Genomic DNA, 17,865 nt, shown 5'->3' with positions numbered 1-17,865 from the left:
GCTTGACCTAATTGAAGCCCAGTTACCCCCCTTAGGTCAATTTTTTTCACCTCCAGTTTTAATGAGATTTTTAATTAGCGTGGTAATTGCATAATAAGATCCACGGGCCGCCAGATAGCCCGTGAAGGGGGGGGGAGATGGCGAGGAAATCTGACAAGATCTCCCATGATCCTCTGCAGGGAGAGCCAGCTACGGACCTCAGGAGGTGGATCCTGGAGCTTAGAGCACGGCGTACTGTCTGTTCATTCAAATGGGAGGAAAAGAGAGCAGGGGGGGGGGTCATGAAACACAAACGGCGACCCAAACGCTTAACGCTTCATGGCAAGTCATCACCTTGCGTGGTGTGAGCCCGGGGTTCTTTATGGCTTGTCAGGTTTTTATTTGATTTCAGATGGAGTCTGGCCTTGACTGCCAGAAGTGCGAGCCGGCCCAGATTTACGAGATCAGCATTGTAGATATTTTTTCCCTCTGTATTCCTTTTCTTCCTTCTGTCCTCCTTTTTTTCTCCCGTTTTGCTTTTTGTCCTTCTGTGTTCCGCTGTGTGTCTGATGTGTGTCTCTCTTGCTCTCTCACACGTCCAGTCAGATCTACTGTATTGAGAATGCCCACGGGCAGCTGGTGCGAGACCTGGACTTCAATCCCAACAAGCAGTACTATCTAGCCAGCTGTGGGGACGACTGTAAGGTCAAGTTCTGGGACGTGAGGAATGTCAACGAACCAGTGAAGAGCCTGGAAGAGCACTCTCACTGGTGAGACACACACACGCACACACACACTCTATATGTACCCACAAATCTATACACTCGTACATAAGTATAAGTATATATACTCTTTTAATCCCGTGAGGGAAATTTGGTCTCTGCATTTATCCCAATCCGTGAATTAGTGAAACACACTCAGCACACAGTGAACACACAGTGAGGTGAAGCACACACTAATCCCGGCGCAGTGAGCTGCCTGCATCAACAGCGGCGCTCGGGGAGCAGTGAGGGGTTAGGTGCCTTGCTCAAGGGCACTTCAGCCGTGCCTACTGGTCGGGGTTCGAACCGGCAACCCTCCAGTTACAGGTCCGAAGTGCTAACCAGTAGGCCACGGCTGCCCGTAATATAAACTTAAGACCAATGAGATGAGCGATTCGTTTTAGGATGTGAATTGCTGATGGTTTTCAAAAAGTAAAGTTTCAAAAAGGGAAAATGCCAGTTTTTGATTATTGATTGCAGCATTCATCATATACTGTGTTGATAGCTGCCATATTATAAGGGTTTGCCAGAAATGAAACAGCCTGGAAACAGTTTGGGGGATTTAAATTGCTGATACCTCCTTTTACTAGTTTGGAAAGAAATGGTGAGACATTGTTGCCTGTGTCACCAATTGAACCTAATATAATGATAGGGGGCATTTAGTGGACTGAGCACAATTCATTAAGATGCTAACATGCTGTCAGTAAAAATGCATTGGGCCAGATTCATTATAGTCAGTGATAGCCATGTCAAAAGCCACTCATGAAGTTAACACTGTAGCATGGTGATTAGCACAAGGTGTCAGACACCATAGCTCCATTGTTGTCATTGCCATGTGACAGATGATGTTCGATGATGGCCAAGCTTACATGTAAATAATTGTTATATATGCAGGAGCCCTAACTTAAACAAGCTTAAACATGTGCTGTACTTGGTTCCTTTATTAAACAGAAAAAGGCAAATCCATTTCTATTATGATATAAACTTATAATGATCTAGTTTTAAAGTCAATGCATATGCACATACAGTATGTGTGTTCACACTCCAACACACACACACGCGCGCGCCCACACACGCGCGCATACGCATGCGTGCACACCAGCACACAGATTTATACTTATTGGAGCTGACACATATGCTCATAAATGCATGTGAGTGTTTCTGTGTTAGGGATGCGGTGCACGTGTGGACACATCCATAATGACCGTGCTGGCATGCGAGCATATGTCCAGCTCTCCTCTGTGGCAGCCACACTGCTCACAGCCATGCCCTCCATCAGAGAGGAGCACATAGGAATTCTACCCCTCTCGCTCACGCGCACACACACACACACACACACACACACACACACACACACACACACACAGAGCATGTATGCCTGTCTGGTTTGAGTGTCAGAGAGCTCTCTCTGATCCTCCCTCTTAAACCAGACATCAAATTCAAAGCCTGCTTTTCTCTCTCTGCTTTTTCTGTGTGTGTGTGTGTGTGAGTCTGTGTGTGAGTCTGTGTGTGAGTCTGTGTGTGTGTGTGTGTGTGTGTGTGTGTGTGTGTGTGTGTGTGTGTGTGTGTGTGTGTGTCTGTGTATGTGAGAATCTCTGCTCTGATGCTGAGTGTGTGTTTGTACATATTTATTTTTCTAAGCATGTAGATACTTCTCAGTGTGTCTGAGCTTGCATGTGTGTGTGTGTTTTTGTGTTACGGCAGTGTGTGTGTGCACATCCCAATTAGTGTTCCATGCACATGTTCTTTGTAAATGCAGCTCTGGTGTGCCGCAGTATGCCTGCGGATGGGTTTGTAGTTATGCTGTGTTCCATGCCAGCCTAAAGAGGTGTGTGTGTGTGTGTGTGTTTATGTGTGTGTGTGCACCCTTATCCGCGTGTTTTCATATTTGTGTACGAGTGTGTGAGCAGAATACACAATCATATTGTTTAAAGTGCAAAACACAGCCTCTCTAGCGCCCAAGAGCACACTCTCAAACTCTCTCTCTCACTCTTTCACACTCACACACACACAGAGAGAGAGAGGGAGAGAGACATAATCTTTCTCTCTCACACACGCACGGACACACACATGCACACATGCTCACACACACATACACACAGACAGGCGCGCACACACACACACACACCAATCACGGCACGATAACGCATCAGACACAGGATGCTATCACAGAGCGAGATTGGGTTAAAAAAAAAACATATCAATAGCAAAGAAGATTTGATCCTATTTAGATAGGAAATTACAAAGCCACAACAGGACCCCTCCCCCCCCCCCCACTCAGGCATGCAGGCAGGGCAGAGAGGGCTGGGCTGCCGGGTTGAGCCGCAGGGCGAGGGGTATTAGGGAATATTTTTGGGAGTGAAGCAGATTAGCCGAGCCGAGGGAAAGGGTTGACTGAGCCAGATTTTCTGTCGACAGCCCCGGTTATCCACCTCCAATCCCCCCCCTCCTCCCCGCACACCCCTTCAGTAAGGAGCAGCGATCCTCTCTGCCCAGGGCCACAAGAGATGGAGACAGGGTGGAGGAGGGGGGGGGGGGGCAGAAATGCAAAATCCACAGAGGAAGGAGAGAGGTTGAGTGGGAAAGGATGGTGGGGATTGCAGAAAGAGAGAGAGAGGGTGAAGGAGGTAAGCTTTGAACAATAGAGAGGCTGACTGAGAGCGATGGAGAAGTAGAGGGGGAATTGTGGAGAGAAAGAGAGAGGTGCATAGAGAGAGGTGCAAGGGAGAGGTGCAAGGGAGAGGTGCATAGAGAGAGACAGATGGAAATTGGGGCTACTAAGAACCACCTGGCATCGTCCAGGTGACTGACAGAGACGGACAGTGGAGGCAGACATCTGATTTAGAGACGACGGGGGGGCATCATCGTCTCCGTCTTCCCAAAACAATCTGACGTGGAGATCCAGCCGCAGTGGAGACGCAGAGGATAGTGACCGACTAGACTCCTCCATCTGTCCCCTTCTCTCTCTCTCTCTCTCTCTCTCTCTCTCTCTCCTCCTCTCTTTCTTTCTTTCTCTCTCTCTCACTCTCTCCCTCTTTCTTTCGCTCTCTCGCTCTCTTCCTCTCTTTCTTTCTCTCTCTCTCTCAATCTCTTTCTTTCTCTCTCTCTCATTCTCACTCTCTCTGTCGTTCTCCCTGCAGGGTGTGGAGCGTCAGGTACAACCACTCCCACGACCAGCTGCTACTGACGGGCAGCAGCGACAGCCGGGTCATCCTGTCCAACATGGTGTCCATCTCCTCCGAGCCCTTCGGCCACCTGGTGGACGACGATGACCTCAGCGACGGCGAGGACGGCCACCAGGAGGAAAAGTATGCTGGACCAAGCTCTCTCCTGTCGTCCTTCTGGCCCTGTCGCACTCCTCTACCTCTCTCTCTTCTCTCTTCTGTCCTGCATTCTCTCCATCTCACACAGTGTGGTACTCTGTCTGTTTTTTCTTTCTCACATTACCATTCCCTTGTCCACATCCCTCCGTCTCACTGTCCACCTTTCTTTTTCTCTCTTTCTTTCCCTTACTTTTTTGACTTTTTCTCTATTTCTTGCACTCTCTATTCCACCCTCACTCTCTCTCTCTGCATCTGTTCTGCCTGCCTATCTGTGTGTCTTCCCCTCTCCCAGCACTCCTCCTGCACTCGTTCACTGTTGCTGCTGCTAGTGTTTGTTAATGAGCTGCAGCAAGAACACATTTTCACACCAGTCCTGTGTAGGGTGGCAGGAGCAGGGAACAGCTGTGACTGTGGCACCCCTCCAAAGCCTCTAGACATACAGCTCCTGCATACAGCACCCCCCCCCCCCCCAAGACACCTGCGGTACGGTGACCGACCGACCGAACAGCAGTGTGTGTGTGTGAGTGATTGTTTGTGTGTGTGTGTGTGATTGTTTTTGTGTGTGTGTGTGTGTGTGTGTGTGTGTGTCCCAGCTGGCCAGTGAGTCCAAACTCACAAACAAGCCCCTAAGTACAGAAAGGACGTTGCCAAGCGACAGCGGGTGATTGACAGTCAGGGGTTGTTATAGTGTGTGTGTGTGTTTTCTGTGTGTATGCGTGTGTGTGTGTGTGTGTGTGCGTGCGTGTGTGTGTGTGTGTGTGTGTGTGTTTTTTGGTGTGTGTGTGTGTGTGTGTGTGTGTGTGTGTGTGTGGTTTTGACAGGAGCAGGGAGCCGCTACAGGACAGCATCATTGCCACATATGAGGAGCATGAGGACAGCGTGTACGCGCTGGAGTGGTCGTCCGCCGACCCCTGGCTCTTCGCCTCGCTCAGCTACGACGGACGCCTGGTCATCAACAGGGTCCCCCGGGCCCTCAAGTACCGCATCCTGCTGTAATGGGAGAGAGGGAGAGGGGGAGAGAGAAAGAGAGAGCGGGGGGGCGGAGAGAGAGAGAAGGAGATGAGGAGAGAGAGAGGGAGGGAGAGAGAGAGGGAGTGAGAGAGGGAGGGAGAGAGAGAGGGAGATGGGGTAAGAGAAAGAGGGAGAGAGAGGGAGGGAGAGAGAGAGGGAGATGGGAGTAAGAGTAAAAGATGAAGAGCAAATGAGTTTGTTTAAGTGGGAGGGAGGGATGGAGGGTATGTCTCTGCGACAGAAAAACACTGCAGACTAGAAAGACAACCGAGACAAAGAAGATGGAAGAGTGTTGTAGTGAGGGAGAGGGAAAGGAGGAGAACAGAGGGAGAGCCATACACACACACACACACACACACACACACACACACACACACACACACACACACACACATACACACACACACACACACACACAAAGACATTATTAACAGCACCAATTAAAGCAGCTTTGGCGCAGCCGCCTGTGTTGCCCGGGAGGCTGTTTGAAGAGCAGTACAGAGAGGGTGTGAGACTGGGGGGGGGAGGGGTGCAGGGCTGGACAGGCTGGGTGGACCGTGCCTGTCTTTGAAAGTCCCTATATATGCTCTGAACCTGAACGCACCCTGATGCCTTTTACACACATACACACACATACACACACACACACACACACACACACACACATCAGCCCGAGGCCCCTGCAACGCACCACCAGAGCCCCACTGCTGAGAACAAAACCCAACCATGGAGAAAGCACTACCAGCCCGCCAGGGGCCTCCATCATACCTCCCACCACACACACACACACACACACATACACACCTCCCTACCCTTTTTCTGACATCAAGCTAGCGTTAGCCTCACTGGCCTCCCTGCTTCTCTCTATTAACTCTCCTCACAAGGGCTGCGTGTGCTGGTGGGGCTGACTTCAAAAGCCAACAGAAAAAAGCACCTGAAAGCCTATAATGTGTACACATAAGCCCATACCCAGCCCCACATAAATTATACATGTTCAGTGTAGAGCCTCTGTCTTTTCTACCCCCCGAAACACATAAACACATCGAGCTCATGAATAGGGATATCAAAAGTACACCGTCTTACAGTACCTCAAGTCATGGGTCAGGTATCACTCAGAAAGCGGTGAGAAGCACATTCTTGCTATGTGTCAGGCAGAGATGGCTTTATTATTTTATTCAGAACTGAATGTATGTATGGCATACCAACAACATGCGCAGTCAGATATATGATTGGAGCCCCATAATGCTGTATATTTCTATATGGACATGAAATGTTACCAATGAAGCCCAAAATGGCAACTAATTATGTGTACATTCCAAATAAAATATTAAATTAATATGAAGCTATTAAGTCTCAAAATAAATGCTTTGTCTTTTTAATGTGGTTTGTTTTTCATCCCATCAAATAGATCAATCAATATAGTCTTACTGTGGATTACGGTAAATAGTTTGGCAAATATAACAATAGCTTTTGTTTATAGAACATTTTTGCCCTTCTTATACTACCAATCATCAAGTTGTTACTTTTATATAATTACATAAATTGGTAATACGAATAACCGCATGTATTCATGTAAGCAAAGTCCACACATGAGATGCAGAGCCCACAGGCACTGAGGTAAATATTGTGAGCTTCAGCTGTAAGAACTGTAGAGCACGTGATCTGAGGGTTTTAGAACTTCACCTCCTCCATCTCTGTTCCTTGGAGAAGCGAGCCTCTCCCCCCGCCCTGAGAGGTGGAGTGCCTGTGGAGTGTTCATTAGAGCAGCCCCCAGTGATGGGGAGGTGTAATTGCAGCTTGACCCCGGCGGGTCCCCGCGGTGAAGGAGGTCCATGGTACGGTCCCTCACCTCGGGAGGGAGGGGGGTGGGGGGCAGCCTCTGAGTAGCGCGGCTCTGCTGAATGCATAATGCCTCAGCTCCATCCTTAGGCTTGCATGGCACACGGCGCAGGCATTATTGATGTGAGGAGTGGGTTCAGAGGGGTTGGCTGCCCCGGGGACAGGACCCTGGACACCTCTATCCTCTCCCCCAGATGGAGTGCCGCTCTCTAGCAGGCGTCCTCCTCCTCTGCCCTCCATCACATCGTGCGCCTGCATGCATGTGGATACGCATCTTTCTGTGTGCTTGTTTGTGTGTGTGTGTTAGTATGTGTGTGACAAGGAATGTGCACATGTGTGCTCGAGTGTAACAGCTGAGTCTGTTTGAGTGAGTCACTTGTGTGCCACCGGGGAGTATGTGTGTGTGTGTGTGTGTGTGTGTGGCCTGTCAGCCATGCCATGATGTGGCGTGCTGCATGCTTCCTGGTCTCCTCCAGTGGCCTGGCTGTCTGCTCGGGCGGGCGCGGGCGCCGGGGCTGTCCTGTGAGCGCTCACACGGCACACTCGCAGGCAGCAGCCTGAAGCCCAGGGGGGCCGCGCTGTGCATGGACCGCAGCAGGAGGGGAGGACAGGACCAGTAGACTGACCAAGAGATCCACTCTCTGGCAGAGAAGGAGGGAAAATACATAGACCTCTAGAGTTAGGGCTGGGCTGGGCTGGCCTGGGGTGGGAGCAGGTTGGGAGGTGAGGACCACCCTCCCACTCTCTCCTCTCTCCACTCTCTATATACAGCATTTTTTTTGTTAGTAATGTTATGATTTTTGTGCCATTTGCTATGCTCTTTAAAGTGGAGTTTAAAAGTACTTTTTTGGGGGCTAGTGTTTTTATTTATTCATAATTATTCCAGGTGGTATGTAAGCAGAACTATCAGAACCCGCACCTGTGTCAGTTCTCTGCGTTTAAGGGTAGTGTTGAGTTGTAGGGATGGTGAGCCTGGAGGAGAGCAGATCTGGTGAGCAAACCTGCAGAGCTGAGTGAATGTTGTTCAGCATTCACACACCATAGCTTGGAGAGGCAACCATAGTGCTGACGCATGTAAAACAGATGTGAATAGTCGGTGTGTGTGTGTGTGTGTGTGTGTGTGTGTGTGTGTGTGTGTGTGTGTGTGTGTGTGTGTGTGTGTGTGTGTGTGTGTGTGTGTGTGTGGTGGGTTGGAGATGCTGCAAATGGCCCTTCAGTCTGAAGCGGTCTGGTTGGAATGGCAGTGTGAGGAGAGCAGAGCGGCGCCCCGAGCATCTGCTGCTTTAAATATCTCCTGCCAAGTGGCAGGCGCATGACACACCAGCGCTGCTGCTCCCTCACATCCATCAGCCCGCCGCGTCCATGGGCAGAGTGGGGGCTACGCCAGTGCCCCTCGTGTGCCCCATGCACAGACTCTTTTTATAAACGCCAAGCCCTCAGCTGGACAGGGGAGAGGGTCACCATGGGATATCTCGAGACGAGATCTATGCATGGGGGGCTCATGTTTTGACTCCAGAGCTGGTAGAAGTAGTAGTTTACCATAGGTGAAAGAATCTCACACTAATTGAAGTTTTGGAGTTTCAGGCCATGTGAACTTTTATTCCATTTAATTTTGTTACCATTAGAGATGCTTTTGATGAGATTACCCAGAAAATTTACTTTTTAGTATTTTAATGTTTGGTGGTTTTCAATGGCATTTAATATTCCAAAAGTCAATGCATTCCACTTCTCATTCAGTTTCCACTTCTCTCAGTTTCTGTGTTTGAATGGTTCTCTTGGGACATTCTTATCATCTCTTGGTCTTTAACGCAGTGACACCATCACCTTTTAATCCAAGTTTAGCCTTCACACCATTTCTCACCTCCGTGTTCGAACAGAGGCTGTGCGGTATTTTTTACAGCTCTTATTTTTATTAGCTGAATTTAAATGTAAATGCTTCGGAAAAAGTAAAAAACCTTGGGGGGGTCAGGCAAGCGACATCCTTTGAGAGGGGTGCAGGAATTGGTTTCATCAGCTTGGCAAATGAAATAAATGAAATTAGATTTAATTTAATAATTTATTCATATCCTCTGTGCGGAGCGGCAACCTTCAGGGGAGCCAGGTGATTATTACCTACAAGAGACGCTCATTAACATGACCAAATAACGCGCCATCCCTAGAAGTGAAAGGTATGTGCATCAGTTTTTGAGGGCAGACAGAAAATTAAGCTAGAGAATGAGCAAAATGTAACGCAGAATGAATGATCAGAATCCAAGTTATTGTCTGGTTGGGTGGATGTACAGAAGAATGTGTTGGGTGGTCTGGTGGTGTGCCTAAGTTAGATGATGTTCGATCTTGTGTAAAGTGCCGCTGTAATGCGGAGCACTTCAGCATGAAGTGACCGAAGCGGGAGTGGCTCATAGTATGGCCCCTCTTGAGCCATTTATGTGATGAAAATTTAATGTCATGTCATGTACTTGAATATGCTACTCTTCTGTTATGGATATGCTGTTGGTTGGGGGCATGGCCTAGAGGACTTTTCGTCTGACCCTTGCTCTCTGCCGGCGCTAAAAATGGCTCCAAATCCTACATAATTCTGACTGTTCTGATTCCTGAATCTGAAGAAGCAATTTTGAGCTGAAGATCAGCCCCGTCTCACGCTGCTGAACAGCAGTGGACAAGGCGATTCCAGTCTACCCTAGGCCTTGATAGCACCTGATGAGAGACTGAGCCCGTGCAGATCACAATCAGCTGCGGATGCGAGTTTGGATGGGAGCTGGAGACTCGTGGGCGCCGCCGCTGAGCGCCCCAGCTCGTCCTCGCTCGGTCTCCACTCCTCCCTCTGAACCTGACGGGGCTTGGCGTCAGGGGGCCGTGAGACTACTTGGCTGCGGTTTTTGACATGGCGGTGTCAGCCACGGCACCAAACCCTCGGCGCACTCTCATCGCTCTTATTTGTTTTCCGCAGCATATGCCGGTGTCATTTTGCTCCCACGGTAGCAGCCAAGGCGAAACAGCCAGACAGTGACGATGTGCCCCAACAGGCAAGTTCATTCACTCCTCACTCTTGGTGGTGGAGGAGCTTTTTTGTGTCCTTTTTTTGAAAGGGAATCTCTGTCTGCATGTTCAGCATGGCGGTGGCGGATGTGGTTCCTCAGACAAGCTGGGACGTGGTCGGAGGCCTTTGATGTTCCCCTCGCCGCGAACATGGATAGCTACTTAGAGTGACAAACACCCCAGCGAACAGAGCAGGGCCCGTTGTCATAAGCTGCTTATTTAGCATCGCCGTCCCCGAGATAAAGTGCTTTAGCGCTCGCAAACGAGCCCATCAAGCACAGCGGAAAAACGGAGGGGAAGAAAGTGGCGCCACATTCTGCGTTTAGCAGATCTCTGTTTCAGCTCCTGCCACACACACACACACACTCTCTCTCTCGCACACACACACACACAGACATTCTCACATTTTCAGAGCTGTTGGTTTAAATTTGTGCCGCTCTCTCTCTCTCGACCACTCTACAACCACTTAAACGCGTACGCGCCACTGCTTCCAGGTTTTTTGCACTATTTCCTTAGATGTCTAACAAATGCCTACAAAGGACTGCTTAATTTTGTATTTCCACCTCCTTTTTAAGCGTCGCTTACCACACACACACACACATTCCTTCATGGCTCAGTGTCAGGAATAAGTATTCTCACTGTCTCTGTGAGGCCACAACACAATGGCCTCGGCATCAATGCGCCACACGTGCCTTTTTTCCCATTCGACTTCAATTGTTCTTCAATTACAAAACAAGTAAGCGAGTGAATTTGCTATTATTTATTGCCTTGGCCTACATGTGAAACATATAATTGCCTCTCTAAGGCTGTAATTGCTTTCATTTCTCATGGTCTCCGTGAAATGTCCATAGACATGCTCCACAAGTACAAGAGGAGATTGAGAGGGAGAGAGCTGCCGCTGGAATAAGTGGAAAGAGGCCTCTGATTAAACTCTTAAGAATTTAATTATGGATTTGGGGTCCAGGTGCTTGTGTGGTTGGTGTGATATGAAAGTGTCGTTGCAAATCATTTGCCTTTGTCTTCTAATCAAGGGCAATTTGCATTTGGGGCTATATGCTTGAAAGACCTACAGCATACACATGCAAGCTATTGAGACGGTCCCCTCATTGTACGGCAAATCTGTCCATCATGAGGACATTTGCATGAATCTGTTCCCAATACCCAGACTCTTTCCTCAAATGTTACAACGTCATTTGGTTTGCTGTGCATGTAGTGAATATGATGTCCTGCTTCAAAACGCTATTTCTCTTTCCTGGACATTCCTGCCTTCCGTCCACTCTGCCACGATTCCTTACTCCTAGCATGATGCATGCGCTCTGAGCATGTCATGGCAGTCCTCCCGTGGTGCGTTAGCGGCCGTGGACCGACCCTCGAGCGTGGCCAGCGTCTCCAGCGCATGCACATGACGCAGCTGTCCTCCTGTGGCCCCGTGCCCCCTGTGTGTCCCGCGCTGACCCACGCCGACCCCCGCCGCCGCTCCCATCGCGCGTCACCCGGCCCGACAGAAGCCAACAGGACAAGGCGCTTGGGAACCCTGACCCACATTCCTGCGCTCTGACATGTGAGCCAGGCCAACATGGACACAAGGCGGGTGCGGCGGGGGATTGGGACTGGCTCTGTCATGTCAGGGCTACCAGGTGATACTGAGCGGTGAACCCTTGACCCTCCCAGACATCAATGTTTGTGTCGAGGGATGTCATCTGGATGCAAAGTAAGGGCCTATGATGTATGGTTACTCCTAAGGCACAGCCCCCCCCCCCCTCCTTGCTGTGTCTGTCATACAGGTTTGCTCTGGACATAACCTCACTCAGGCCCCAGAGACGAGTCCCATGGGCTAGAGTTGGACACTGCATGTTGGGTTTGGTAGCTTTTGCTATGATGCAGAGAAAAAAAATAGACATAATTTTGCATGAAAGGTTTTGAGTTAGAACAAATGGTTCTAAATTGAAGCGGCTTTATTGAAGATATTGTTGTTGTTAGTCTTTTCATTTTCAGTAATTAGAATATATAGAGCCAATCCTGCCCATACTTGCCATTGTGATTGCCTTCATAATATGTAGGAAGTGGTGATTATACTGTATGAATGAATGCATCATTGCATGTATTAATATAATCATTCTCTCCTCAGTATAATGACCTTATAGAGATAATAACATATAAGTGTTCCCTTATTTAGTCTTCCCTTTATATCTTGAATGAAGTGTGTGTCTTACAAGGATGGAAGCTAATAGGTACCCTCATTGCTTTGTTTTCTGATTAGAACTAGGCTAGTTAACAAACAATAAATACTGTACCTAATCACTGTCAGGACAGCTCCCAGATCGGACGAGGACATCAACAGGACCATGGCCAGGAAATCTCTTTGACTGTCTCTGTGTTTTCATCATTGTGAGGTCTGGTACCCCAGTGAAAAGTGTGTGTGTGTGTGTGTGTGTGTGTATGTCAGTCTGCTTTACGGTCTGGGGCTGTCTTATCTTCTCTGCCTTGTGTGCCTGCTATAATAGGAAACTCTCCCTCCCTCTTCTCTCCCTCTCTTTCCCTCTCTCTCTCCCTCTCTCCTTCTCCTTCCAAGTTCGTCTTTCCTGCCATGCAGGCAAGAGGGAGGAAGTGACCTACATAGAGCCAAGCGTTATGCTTGCTACGGCGCTGCCTCTTGCATTTGAGGAGGGGGGGGGGGTGCGATAAATAATTCAGCTGTTGCTGCAACACGGCTGCCTCCGATAAAATGATCAGACTTAATGAGCTTTAATGGCAGGCAGACGCTCCGGCAATCAAAGGGCCGAGCAGCGGGTGGAGGGCCCGGCCAGGGACGTCAGGTTGTCAAGGTTGTCAGGCGTGATTTCTGAAGTGCGCCTAGAAAGGGCTCGCCAGTCGGGGGAGTCAGCACAAAAGCTGTCGGGAATGGCAGGAGGTTCATGAAAGTCATCCTCAGCGCGTGAAGTCGTTTGTCAAATGATCATTGCCCATTTTCTCTCTTCCGTCGCACACGGACTCCTGTGCATCGTTCATTGACTGTTGACTTTTGTTTGCGTTCCTTTTTTTATTATGTGTTTGTAGTTTTATTTTCTTTTTCACATAGCTCTTCACATACTGTAGCCTTCTTTTTTGTGCGTGCACAGCTTGTCAACATACCTGTGCACCACCCACTCACCATATCCGCGAAATGAGCTCTTGCAGGAGAGAGCCCGCTGTACCTGAGGGCACCAGATTCCAGTGTTAATCCTGGCATATTCCGCACAGCACGGTTTTAAATGGGCCCAATCTGCCACAGATGATCCAATCAAAAAGCCCAAACAGCCAGCAGATGTACTTGTGGAATGCTGGCGCATATGGTGGCGCCGAGGCAGCTGTTCCTAGCGTAGGTGAGCCATCGCGCTATTGAATGATGAACGGCCAGCGCGTGGCTGCCATATTAGCGGCCCACACAACTTCTGCTGTGGGCTGTCCAAGAGAGGACCATTGCTGACCCTCTGGGGGTGGGGGGGGTAGGGTGGATGAGCGAGCCACAACAGGTTGTTCTCAGAGCCTGTGTCTGATGGTGATTATAAATAATGTGTGTGGGGAAGAGAATTTCACACTGATTATGTGTGGGAGGGCTTGATTGACTGTTGGATCGGTTCCAACTCGGAATGGAGGAGGACGGTCTGTTTGTAATGTGTTCGTATGTAACATGGTCACAGTGTTTGAAGATTCAGTGTAAAAAAACATGGTTTAGATAATGGGAGATAAATATGGAGATATTATACACTTGTGCTTGTGTGATTTTACATCAGAAAACCATTTGTTGATTCTTTCCATACAGTATGTATACATGTTATTATACAGCTGTTCATTTTAGACTACACAGTTTAAAGCTGATGAGCATAAACAGGGGCCTACTGTAATTCCCAGCTATCGAAGAGGTCATGAACTTGTGCTGCTATGGACTGCAGAACTCCTCTCTTGATTTTGGAGGCAGTTATTTTTGTCCCTGGTTCTTATTTACATTATGCTTAACCACCGTCTGTTTACCCAGCACTGGTGGGGATCTGCATACAGCCAGCTTTCCCGTGCAAGCGTGTGCCCCAGATTTACTGCTGGTTTACTCAGGTTTACTGGACTATATTCTCAGATGAGTAAATGAGCTTATAGCTAAGCTAGCCGAATGGGATTGAACTGAATTTTAATGCGAGAATCTTTAGAAAGCGATATATACCCTGGCTAATATGGATGCCACATGCGACGAAAAGGTGATGGTGGAGGCAGGAGGCAGGAAATGTGCTGAGAAGATGGAATCGAACGGGAACAATGCGGAATGTTTGTGCACAAAGTCTAAAAATATCCCCTTGTTTGGAATAGAGAGGGATTTGGTACCATGCAGCTTAATGGAATGATTATTCAAATTTTGTCAGGACTGGTGAATCCCAAATAGAATGATGGAGAGGGCATGTTTGTTAAGCATCTCTACAGGGACTCCTGTTGTTGTGGTTGCTGGTGTTGTAACATGAATTGGTGCTATTCATTTAGTTCAAAGGATTGCAATTTACTCAACAGGCAAATGCGTAACATGCGTTTGTTGCATTTGCTTTCATTTTGCTCAGTTCATACCATGAGAATTATCCATTCTCAGAAGCAAGTTCGGTTTTGAAATATGTATGTAATATGTACAAAAATCACATGTGCTACTGAACATCAAGTGGGAGAATAGTAGCCTATGCTAACCACACACAGATGAGTTCTACTCTGTGAGCACTCATACCGGTAAAAGCATAGAAACTCTAAACATGTGTTGTCAGTCACTTTAGGTAAATACGGAATAGAAATTAATAGTAAATAGAGTTGAGAGTAAGGCTAAGAATGGAGTAATGAAGTAAAAAAGCATAGCTGAAACGCTCCATGAACTCCACATGCACAGTCATCCAAACATAAAGCAATTAACATTCTGTTGGAAAATGACACGTCTCCCTTGGGTTATACCAAATGCTTGTCTGTTCTTTCAACACGTTAATGTTCAGCTTGATCTTGATTTGATGATATGAGTGGGGTGCTTCTAAAAGAATGTGCCCATCCAACATGTTTCATAATTTTACCTGGTTTTCTTCATCATTTTCAAAATCATTATTTTGTGGAGTAACAGCATCCCTTGTATCACATTCTCTGCTGGAAAATTTAAGCCTCATAAAAACCATAACAATTTGCAACAGATCATATCTGCACATGGATTAGGCTTTACAAGTTGATAAAAAAAGCATAATTTCTTTATAATCTCATTTGATCATATTCTTAATATGGTTCCCCCAACATTCTGTAATTACAAGTTATTAAAATATGAAAGAAAATGAAGCAACAACCCAGCTCTGCTCATGAGCTATTCCTCCTGTATATGGCTGCCAAGCCCATGTTGTTGCATGCAGCTGTGCACCAGCTAGGCAGCCGTCCTGCCCAGTGTTCCATGCAGAACTCTACCTTCAGCACTGGAGCCCAGCGATAAAGCACCGGGCCCGGCCTTATGGTTCACCTTGAGAGCTCTTGGAGTTTTAACAGCTTAAAAATAGATCCGGCATGTTTAATGATAAATTTAGGGAGTGCCCCCGAGTTATTTATGGCCCAGCGCAAAGCTTATTATAAAATGCGCCCGGATCTGAAGGACTCTCATAAATTAGTGGGAAAGGAGGAGGCCCCTCTAAACTCATTTAATAAGTACTGTGTAGTATACTGCAGCATCATAAAAGGCCACTGAATCATCCCCCCAGTGTGTGCTTGAGGAGGGTGCTTGTTGGAGTCTTCTTTATGGAACCAAATATGATGTATACATATACCTCTCCGCAACAGCCATGGTTGAGTGCTGTTTACATAACAGGTTCCGATGGAGAACACAAGCTTCCTTGAAAACCGGAACATTCTTCAGGCTTTCATGTGATTTTGGTACAATGAGAGAAATAGCAGCTTAACCGTGCAGTCAATTAATCTGGTTCTGTTTGGTACAATTCAGGAATGACATCTTCTTCTCTCATCATTATCCTCAGTACCATCATCATCATCAGCACCACCATGACCTTCATCATCATCATTATTATGGTGCCATCGCGACTCCCATCATTATCACTGGTGGGCAATTTGGACCACAATGCTCCCCGCTTCCACATCACTGGGGTCAGCGGGGGCCAGGCTGGTGTGGAGGCTGACCGCAGCACCTTCCCGCGTGCTGCCCTGCTTGTCATTTGCGCCGGGCGCTGCCGCCGCCGCGTGCCGAGCCGTGCCGTGCTGCTGGAGTGTGGCATGGGAGTGCTGTGGATGGAGCAGTAATGGGGCATAACTCTAATGGTCTGATCAGTGGAGATGCACTGCAGGGAATGGCCAGTGCTGTAATGGTCTGTTGATGTTGGCGGTGGCTTGGCTGTAATTGGGCTGGGGTGAGATATTCTCTGCTGTAATGGGGCAACCTTGTATCGACCCTCCTACAGAGATTCACTCTCTCTCTCACACACACACACACACACTCACCCACCTTCTTTCACTTTCTTTTCCTTCCTTCCTTCTATCTATCTCTCTCTCCCTATATATATATATATATATATATATATATATATATATATATATAACTCTATAACTCTTCTCCAACACCACACACACACACATGCATTCCAAACACATCACAGATGCTTCTGATGTCTATCATCTTTGTGTTTCAATCAAAGCAGTTGGCTATGCTGGTCGGGGTCCAGGCACACTGACCAGACAACTTCTTACAGTCACACCGGGCTCTCAGGATTGTAAGTTGTTTTAAGAGAATATTTTAGATACCGTATATTTGAAACTATTCCCTGCAGTCTGTCTTCTATATACTTTAAAAGCACCCATCATTTCAGACATATTTTAATTCCATATGATTGTTTGGTTTACACTTTACTGTAAGGGCACATGAATTATCATGAATTCATGATTTCTGTATTACTTCATTCCTTAATATCTCATGAATCATCATGAATTATGATTTATTATGAACTATGATTTATCGAGCGTGATCATGATTATTTCTTTTTCTGCCAAAAATGTCATCATCACTGCTCAAATTCTGATTTTAACACACACTTTAGTTGATGTATTGTCCATGCACAAACGAGAGACTATGAATTCATGTCAATTCCTGATGATTCATAAGATATAAAGGAATGAAGTAATGCATAAATCATGAATTAATTCATGCATTAATTCATGATAATTCATGTACCCTTCTGTTTTTTTCTTACGTAAATGTAGAGTGAAAGAATAATAATCCAACCATATTTTTTATTTCATGAGTAGCACAGCGTCCAATCTATTTCTCTCTGTATGGTTCTTTCGAGAACTGTACCCACCCATTTTTAAATGGCGAATACAAATATTAAAGCACCTCCTCAGAATTATAATTGATATTAAAATAAGAAATCATTATGTTGCTGAGAGCACATTTTTACAGCATAAAATGAACAAAAGTAATAACCATGTAATTGCTAATTAGTTACCCACTCATTTCATAAATTGAGAGATTTGGGTGCCGGGTGCTTAAATATCAAAGAGTAAATAGCTGTGGATGGTGGGTTTGGCATTCATTACTGGGATGCAAGACTGAGTCTTTCCTCTGTGTCTAAAATCACCTTAGCAAGACAAGCATTTGCAAGCATCTCTATGGTTTGGTGGTGGTGTCCACTGCAGTGCAAGTGTGCTGCAGATATGTCCCCTTCACAGAGACACACATCATCACCATAAGCTGACAACGACTGGTTAGCCCCAGAGAGTGGCATCCAAAAGACATTCACAAGCAACCACCTTTAAAAAAAAAAAAAGTGGGGTCAGTAAGTGACCTCCTAATTCAAATGTTAGACATGGATTAACCTTGTGTGCTAAAGAGCAATAGCAGAGCTCCTTTGCATCTCATGTCTATACAGCAGGGACTG

General features: G+C 47.1%; 1 protein-coding gene across 2 annotated transcripts in view; it reads left to right on the top strand.

Moving 5' to 3' along the window:
* eipr1 (EARP complex and GARP complex interacting protein 1) overlaps positions 1-6,453 on the top strand; it is a 49,601-nt gene extending 43,148 nt beyond the window's left edge. For both annotated transcript variants that reach the window (XM_076299652.1, XM_076299653.1), the window contains 3 exons: positions 582-749; positions 3,881-4,048; positions 4,885-6,453. In XM_076299652.1, the coding sequence (XP_076155767.1) occupies positions 582-749; positions 3,881-4,048; positions 4,885-5,059 (511 nt within the window). In that variant the 3' untranslated portion in view covers positions 5,060-6,453. The remainder of the gene's footprint in view (positions 1-581; positions 750-3,880; positions 4,049-4,884) is intronic.
* Positions 6,454-17,865: the final 11,412 nt, after the last annotated feature.

This window comes from Alosa pseudoharengus, unplaced genomic scaffold (genome assembly GCF_046254945.1).
Source record: "Alosa pseudoharengus isolate Yale_2024_CS ecotype anadromous, Long Island Sound unplaced genomic scaffold, YU_APseudo_1.1 YU_APseudo_1.1_scf_22, whole genome shotgun sequence".
Taxonomy (NCBI): domain Eukaryota; kingdom Metazoa; phylum Chordata; class Actinopteri; order Clupeiformes; family Clupeidae; genus Alosa; species Alosa pseudoharengus.
Note: the sequence above shows the minus strand (reverse complement) of the source record. Positions and strands in the feature narration are given on the sequence as shown.